The 9,198-nt window shown below is 47.1% G+C and overlaps 1 protein-coding gene across 1 annotated transcript; it reads right to left on the bottom strand.

Annotated features, from left to right (window-relative positions):
- Positions 1-5,577: 5,577 nt before the first annotated feature.
- LOC135823585 (uncharacterized) lies at positions 5,578-6,393 on the bottom strand. The gene has a single exon (XM_065336430.1). It carries the CDS (start codon positions 6,391-6,393, stop codon positions 5,578-5,580), a length of 816 nt encoding a protein of 271 aa, XP_065192502.1.
- Positions 6,394-9,198: the final 2,805 nt, after the last annotated feature.

The following is a 9,198-nucleotide window of genomic DNA, read 5'->3' as shown; positions in this document are numbered from 1 at the left end:
GAGCTGAAACTGTGTAGGAAAGGAAAGAGGAAAAGTGTGACTATGGCCCAGTAATGCAGTATAGTAGTAGGGGGTACTAGATCTACACTACTATTGTCAGCTGGCGAGCTGAGAGAGGAACGCCATGGGCAGAAGTTGGAGCAGAAAAAAAGACTCCTTAAAAGAATTAATTAAACTCGGATGGAGAGCCATGGATTAAAATTAAAAAAGAGGACCAAAAGTTTACAAGTTATCCGTTTTGTCCAACACTAACGGTTATAAGCAGAATAGTGTTGAGTCAAAAATGTGCAACAATTAGCACAAAAACCGACTGATGAGATCCTGACGTTCAACGACCTGATGCTTAGCTGCATCACGTCTAGAATTCGCAAACCAGCAGCCTTCCAACTTGGAAGATTCTAAGTTATGAAGTAACGTAAGAAAGGGGAAGGCTTCCCCTTCAAGGTGAGCGCACTCTAGACGAAAACAAGCTAAACACCACGGTGAACTAAGAATGTTAGCTATGACAAGATCGTGATGCAGCTAAGCATCAGGTCGTTGAATGTCAGGATCTCATCAGTCAGTTTTTGTGCTAATTGTTGCACATTTTTGACTCAACACTATTCTGTCTATACAATGTAACCGTTGGTGTTGGACAACACGGATACCGGTAACTTACTTGTAAACGTACGGTCCTCTTTTTTAATTTAAAAGAGTTTATTTTTCAGGTTAATATTAAATTAGCCACTATTTTTGTGGTATGACTATCAAGAAGACATCCATATCCAGGAGCGATCACAGAATACACGACTGACGTAACCTCGTTAGGAGAAGTCTGTAAAAAAACTCCTCATGGGTAGCACGGGTGCCCGACTACGAGGTGATTTGGCTTTTTTTTAACATTTGGCATTTTTTAACAAATGTGTAAAATTTGCTTTTCTTCTGGCTGTTTCTCTGCTCCGGATGGCTGTATCGAAACATGGGTGGTGGCAAATGAGAGCCAATTTATCGTAGATCCTCATTGACCAGAAAATTTGGTGCATATAATTTAATTCTCCCTGCCACGTTGGTATAACTAGTGGTGGGTGCTTTGCCATTTTGTGTAAAATGTGTAAAATGAGCCCCTGAATGGACGAGGAGGGCAGTGAATTGCTTCCGCAGGGCCTTTGGACGACGTCAGGCCGTCTTGCCATCACTAGAGACAGTAATGAAGAACAGTAGGTCACTGAATACACTCTGTGAGAACGAAAACATCGCTGCGATGCTGTGGTATCTATCCAATTCCACCGTATAACACAGCCACTAGTTACAAATACAAAAACACGGCTTTCGCAGCATACAATGCAGTTCACTCCTCTGTGGACAGATTAATTTTCATCCACTAGCAATCCTTGAAGTGATATCTATCAACTTCAGAACATTGATGACCGAATATCCCAGTTTGTGATGCCATTTTACAAATTTGTTAAAAAATGACACACCAATTATTTGAATCCTGAGAATACTATGAAAGTAGGATATGATTCAAGACACTTTCCAAAGTGGGATCATTCCCATTTTTGGACACAACGGGCATGAAGGATAGCACTTCCACTTGCAACAATTCATTTGGACGTAGCTTGTCTAGAAGTGACTGAAAAAACGTCATTTTACAACCATGTTAAAAAAAGCCAAACCACCTCGTACCCGTGCACTCCAGTTGGGGCTCGGATTGGAAAGTACAGTTCGAGCCAGCCAAATCCCTGGCCCTCACAATTTCCCACCATCGACATCGTCGTCATTTGCCACTACCCCCCCCCCCCCTCCCCCCCCATTGTCTTCAATGGAACTCCTGCCCTCCATCAAAGTACTCGGCGTCACGTTTGACCAACAGCTAAAATTCAGCCAGCATATCCGAACCGTTGTAGTCCGAGCAGCGCAGACTTGGAGCCTTGCGCAAGGCATTTCACTTGCTGACTATTCCTGCCCGACTTCGAGCATACAAAGCCTTTGTCTGGCCGGTTATGGACACACCAGCCCAGGACCACAAGCCTCACCCACCAGGCTGTACGACTATCCACCGCGCATCCCCAGAATGTTCTTCCTACCAATTCCCGGAACAATGTTAGGCCGCGGAGCCTTTCCCCACTCCGTTATCCCCATTTGGAACCAGCTGCCTGGCTCTATCATTCCCCACCCATTTCACCCAGAGAACATCCAAAAGTTGGTTGGTTGGTTTGGTTGCATGGTCGGTTTATTTTAATTCGCACAATAAACGGGAACTAGGCCCAATGATATAAAGGCGAATGGATAAGCCGCATTTAGAAAAGAGAGGACAGGAAATAGAAAATTTCGAAAGAAGTATCTGACAGAGGAGTCAAGCGAGTATCAGCGGTGACAGGGTGATCGAGGAGAGCTAGGGGGCGGGCTAGTCTGAGCAACAAGATGGTAGGCAACCTATGCTAAACTTTTCCTGTCTTGCAGTTCAAGACAGCAGCTTATCACCATCTCCTCAGAACAAACTGGCGCTGGGCCACTCATAGCATACGCGAGTAAGAGCCTGGGTACAGTGTCCGACCCTGCTTGGACAAAGTCTCTCCTCACAGACAGTCTCCTCTTGAACTTAAACTTGTGACTCTACTTTGAAGTAACAGTAACCATGGTAACAGTGATGGTTCACGTCATGACGTCAATACTCAACTCATTCTTTTGCTCACTGTGCAATACAATCTTTTTCATTTTCTTTCTTCTGTTTTCTTTTTCAACTTATTAAATCCTCCCTACCCGATTTCCCTTTGGTGCGTCCATGGAGCTATGAAGCCGAGACCTCTGGTCGGCTGGGCTTAATGAGCCCCACCACCACACTCCATTATTCACCCCAGTGTCTGGAGATATGTGGGTTTTGTAGGAAAAAAAAAACAAAAACAAAAAACACCACTACTGCTCTCACCACGACTGCAAGAGTACATACGCTTATGTACAATCATCATGTACTCTGTCTCTGACTGTCTTGGGGGCTGCTGCCTACCCTGTGTACATGACATTTGTGCTGCTCAGCAACTAATAATTTGCACAGGTGGCCCGGTGTCAATGAACCCAACAAAAACAACAATAGACGTTGATAAATATGGTGGTAAAGACACACCTGGCAATATGGCGGTAAACACACGCCTGCCCACACACGGTTTCTAGGCTGCAAAGTTCTGGCACGGAGCTCTCCTTCTCACCACCACCACCATCAGTTCGCGCCTGGTCGATGCATGGCTGGCGGTATCCCGCATAGCAAGCTGGTACATCAAGTAGCGCATGGCACATAGATGATGACACAGCAACGACATAGCTCGATTGCGACGTACGTTTCGTCCCCGCTGGACTCATCAGGCAATCTTCTTCTTGGATGTCTTCATACGGAGCTTGACTGAACAATAGACGTGCTATAACTAAAAGAGTTGCTGTGCTTGGCCCACTTCAGTCTTCTGTCCTGTTATCGGTTCTCGTCACAAAGGTCTTCAATCGGAACACGGGCCGTAGTCTTTGCTCTGTCTCTTTATTCGTTCTTGTCATCGGTATGCGTTTTCATCTCCCACACTGACCTAAGACTCCTTGTCCTCGGATCGTTTGCTCCTGTGTTTGTGTTGTTAGTACGTCACTGTATGCACTAGGCTAGTGAATGCAGTAACCCTACTACATGTACTGACACTGTACAAGTACGCACAAGTCTACAAATTAGTACAATAGTCATGTACAGTCAACTTCGCTTATAACGACATTCGGCGGGGCATCAAAAAAGTGTCGTTATTCGCGAAGTGTCGTTATACCCGAAGTCTCATGTATTACAGTTATTATTATTTATTATATTATTATTTATTCTTCTTTTACTAGGGAATTCCCAACAGGCGTCAGCGCCTTTTTACAGGGAACCCTACAGTGCATTTCAAAACTATAGACGCGTAGGGTTTTTGAAATATTTCAAATCTGGCTGGAACATTTTGAGAATACTTTTCGGAATATTGCTCAGGATCGCTCCACAATTACTCTCATTTACATGTAGTTTCTAAAGGATTGGATAACAGACGCCCAATTTGGAAAAATTTATGCACAGAGTGATCACAGATTTTATGTGGTATAGATGCTGGCATAACGGTTTTTGCCTAGGTACGCGTCTATAGTTTTGAAATGGACTGTAGGTATAATTTGATGGATGAGCGAAATTCAGCTGGTGAACTGTTGGAAGGGACTTTGCTCTGGGCATGGAAATGCTGTCGTTATTCACGAATAATTGTCGTTATATCCGCAGTCGTTATTAGCGAAGTTGACTGTAGGTCTTCTGAAAACCTCCCAATGATCATGAGACAGGCATGGCTGTGTAAACTAAAGCTGGTTATGTGCAAATTTCTTTAGCTTGACCCTCTACTCGAATTGGAGGCTGCACATCCCAGCTGGAACAGTGGAAGAGAACTTGGTCAGGCTGAGATTTAGACCTGGAGGAAAATCAGTTTCAGGCCTTTTCGGACAGTTCTGAAGAAGTAATTTTTAAAAGTCCATTCACCCCACGTGTATCACATGTGGGGTTTATGAGAGAGAGAGAGAGAGAGAGAGAGAGAGAGAGAGAGAGAGAGAGAGAGAGAGAGAGAGAGAGAAAGGGCAGAAAAAGAGGGTGCCCTTAAAAATAAATTTGAGATTGGGGATTGAGAAAAAATATAAAGGAAATCGAAGAAACGGCAATGACTCTGGTAAGTAATGTTACTATCGTACGAACACGGCTGGGCGAAGAAACAAAGATGTAATAAATAGTGAGGTGACAGTTTATGTCATTTCTACATAAGAGAGAGAGAGAGAGAGAGAGAGAGAGAGAGAGCGAGCGAGAGAGGAAAGGGAATCGAAGAAAGGGTAATGAGAAACTGTCCCACCAACACGACCGGGTGAAGAAACCAAGACGTAATAAAAAAAAAATGAGGTGACTGCTCATGTCAATCTTGCAAGTGTGCTTTCAGTTCCCTCGTGAACTATTGGCCAGTTAAAATGTTAAAATAAATAAGTTCAAAGATTGGACAGTTAGCCTATAAGATAAGTCTAAGGTCAACTTGGCCCATAAAAAACTGCACTAGTGTACACTGATTGAACGGTATTTGAAAATACTATAATTAGAGACACCTGAAGCGTCCGAATGCCTGTCAAAATAGACATCATCAGGTGAGGGGGTGAGATTCGTATGCCTTGCATGGTCTCTGCCCGTAGGTATACACATGCATAGATAAAGTCCCTATAATTTGTAGTTCCCATCTGACTAAAGTGATGCACATGGTGACCATGGTGACATGATCCATGGCCAGTGCTACTGCAGGTCACGGCCATTATTATCGTCGCTGTTACTGAAGGCCATGCATGGTATAGTTAAAAAAATATCGCCATATTGTAGAGTTCCTGCAGTCAGAGGTACAAAGATGCTATGTGCCATGCGCAAAAACCAGTACTCATCTTAAACGTTTCCTCCAATCATAGATCCCTGCTAAAGGCACCGCAAATAAATATAGAGGCTTACTGGATGAGGGACGCGAGCTCATGTCTCGAAGGTATTGGGAGAAAACCTGCTCGTCAATAGTTGTGCTCCGCAGTACACTAACGCAAGTACTTGTCGTTGATAAGGGCATATTCCACACACCTTCTTCCATCATAAGGGTTGATCTCCTTGTAATACACACGGAAACCCATGGTATTGAAATCCGAGAACAGCTTCTGGAATACTTTCAGACCGTTCTTCCAGTTGCTACCGTAGTTCTCGTTGGCCAGGTGCACCTCAAGCATGATAAGCTTAGCACCTGGCCAGTTCTTGGCATTAGCTGCAAGGTGAGAGAAGGCATCAAACTCACTACCTTCAATATCTATCTTCAGCACATCAATGACCCTGTTCTGATGTCCCAGGGACGCCTGTATGCTCAGCAGATCCTCCAGTTTGACATTGCGCCCTCCATAGCTGTTGATGCCGTTCAGATAAAGAGACTTTGTGTACCCACCCAGACCAGTAGGGTGGAACGAGACCAGCTTCGAGCATTGACTTGAGGAGAATCCTTCGACAACACCCGGTGTCGGGTCAAACACGTGTATATCAGCTGTCGGGAAATCCTTTTTCAGCTGCCTTTCAAAATCACACTCAAGCTTGGAGCCAAACGAGTACACGAGAGGTTGGCGGTGCGTTAGGAGCCGCTTAGCGTCGCACATTTCCTTTCCACCGTCGCCAAGTGTCCCCAAACGCTGCATGATGTTGCAACTCCATGTTGGCTCGACGCTCCAATGGATATAGGCGGGCGACATTCTTGGGTCAGCAGGGCTCCAATCCGCGCGATTGCTACTGGATAACTCCCCATTGAGGTACTGCCAGTAGAGCTTCCGCTCTTTCATACCCTGTGCGTGTATACGCTCTTTCTCAGCGTGCATGTCGCCACTGGTAGTTGTTGTCAGGTTGCATGGAGCAAGGAATGAGGCCCTATTCTGGCGTATCACCACAGGACTTGGTACTGCATTTTCCAGAGTAGGTTCCTGGGTTCTTACGGCAGATGTTTTCTCAACTAATACTTGCTTCTCAGAATTCCTTCTTGTTGGTCGTCTGCCAGGTGGTATAGATACATTCTTCGCGCTAGGCGTGACTGTCCGCTGTTCCCACGGCCGCAGCAAGACAATATTTAGGCCGAAGCTAACCAATAGGATGAATCCAATTGGGCTATTCAGGGCAGCCAATGGTGACGGCTTCATACTAGTTCGTCAATTTGTTTCCTCACACTTGCATCCAGAAAGCAACAATTATTTATTGCGATTCGAAGACCTGGCCGAAAATCTGATACAAAGATTGCTATCTGTGTCGTTGCCTAACTCTCCCTCAACTGCGTCTCTTTACATGTGGCAAGAGGACAATACCCGTACCCCCGGCTTCATCGGTCCAGCTCTTGCCTTTTGCCACCGACAAACGAAGCTCAAAGGAGCTCCATGAAATTGAAAGCTCGTACAACATGCCCCCAAAAAGTCAAAAGCCAGCAAAAAACACTTTTGCGGCACACCCCGACTCGATGAGTGTATGGGCCAGTATCGACCCTGTACTGTACAGCTGTACGGTTAACCGGTTTTGAACAAAGTGGCACGTGGACCTGGTGAACCTGGTGAACCTGAAGTAGTGAACCTGGTGAACCTGGTGAACCGTGCGCGCAAGCACTCGTACTCTGACTCAATAGGGCGCCATCCCTGATCGGCTGGCGCGCCAGTGCTCAAAAAGACTCGAGGACAAACGCTGCCTCCTCATTTCTCCTCAGACCCGTACCCAGGCCGTGCAGACTGCAGGAACAGCTACTAGTAGGGCCCGGTCACACATTCACTCGAAAGTAGCGGATCCGCTGAAGAGACGTCGCAGGAGCGAAAAATACCATTGCAACGGCGAAAAGCGGAACTTTCGCTTCAGCCGAAACTCAAATCCGCTTCCTCCAAAATTTTCGAAGCGAGTGTAGTGGGTTGCTAATAATGTCGGCCTTCGGTTTTAACGATTTGTTTTACGGAGATTTTCCATGTGTTTTGAAATTAAAATTAATTATTTTGCATTCTCAAGTTTGTCATAACTCGTAACATTTTGTCCTTTTCCTTTCTTCATCATACATGTAACTCCTTTTATTGCGCGTTGTAATTATTACATGTTTGTACATATTACCGTAAAATCCCGCCAGAGCGCCCCGTCTCTCCCATCCGCCCCTCCCTGACTTCTTGTCAGGCTGTGTTTACTAGTACATGAAGCGTTTCAACCCGGGTTGAGTTCGACCCGGGTCAGATTTCAACCCGCCATGTGCACAAAGTGAATGGCGCGTTTACACCTCGACGCATTGCGCTTGACCCGGGTTGAAATCAACCCGGGTCAAGAAAATCGTACAAACGTACTTCTGTGCGTATCTCGCGCCATGCGCCAGGTTTGAACAGCACTGCAGATGCAAATTTCGCGCGAACGGATTCACGTTTTTTTTTTTTTTTTTTTTTCACACGGAAAACTGAGCCTCTTGTACGGGCAAAATAACACTTTTTGTGAAGAATCAACACACAAAAAACGAATCATCAGATACAGTATTTACAGAGTCTGTCACCATGGTCACTCAGTAGGATCACTGCACTGTGCAGGTTCACTGGATGCGTGCCTCCGCCGCCACTAGCACAGCAGGGGACTCAGGCATGGCAGGAGCAAACATGCTCCTTGAGCCACGCAGGCACATAGCACCACAACGCACCAGGGCAAACCCAAGGCGGCAGCGCAGCAAGGAGATAACCTGCCCGTATGGCTCCTTACTCTTCTCAGCCAGGAGAGAGGCGATGCGCGTGAAAAGAGCATTGGCATGCTTGCCATAGCCACCAGAGGCAGAGAGCACAACGGGCACGAAGGAGGCATGCTCAACTTCACGTACTCGCTCCTCGTACTTCCGGCGCTTTTCCTGTTCATGGCGTCTGTAGCTAGCAGCGAGGGAGGTGGCACGATTCGAAGACGCAAAAGGGTTGAACACCCGTACATCAATAAAGATGCGCTCGAATCGGCCACCCCACACACCACTAGCCGCAACGTCCAGCCGAGCTTGCTCCTCCGTGACAGCTGTGCGATGGCGGAAGGCCTCTCCGGTGACGGGCTGGAGGTGGGGTTCCACTGTCACGTTGTGAGCGACCTGCCTCAGAGCTCTGGCGGTGATGTCCCTCACCTCGTTGTGTCGCAGCGTCGGGAAGCCACCAAACGGGCACGACAGGGCGTGACTCACATTCAGCGGCTTACTGCACACGCAGAGGCTTGGGAGCCGAGGAGGTGTCCAGCCGTACCGGAGGCACAGGCCATCCCGGAAATCTCCCTTGCTGAGTGTGAAACCATGGCGGCTGAGGGGGCGGCAGGTCAGCCAGCTGGATGCACCCTTTTCTGAGGCCAGGTCGAGAACAGGGGCCAGCTCCCGGTGATCCGAGCGAAGAGCGTCAGCCATAGACTTGAACGCGCTCCGCTTCTCGGCCCGAACCGTCGCCTTGACCGTCCGGAGCTGAGTCAGAGAGTCGCCAAGAGACGACTCCTGCTCCAGCAGGCGAGACACGAGGCTAGCCGTGATCCTTCGGGATGAGGTGTACTGTTCAGCCACTGAACAAGGACGGATTCACGTGACCATACAGGACTGTAGAAGTGGACTTTTGGCGGCATATCAGTATTCGAAAGTGCCCCTTTGTTACGGCAGAGCTACAAGCACT

Source organism: Sycon ciliatum, chromosome 8 (assembly GCF_964019385.1).
Source record: "Sycon ciliatum chromosome 8, ocSycCili1.1, whole genome shotgun sequence".
Lineage (NCBI taxonomy): Eukaryota > Metazoa > Porifera > Calcarea > Leucosolenida > Sycettidae > Sycon > Sycon ciliatum.
The sequence above is the reverse complement of the archived record's forward strand: the minus strand, read 5'-3'. Positions and strand labels throughout refer to the sequence as shown.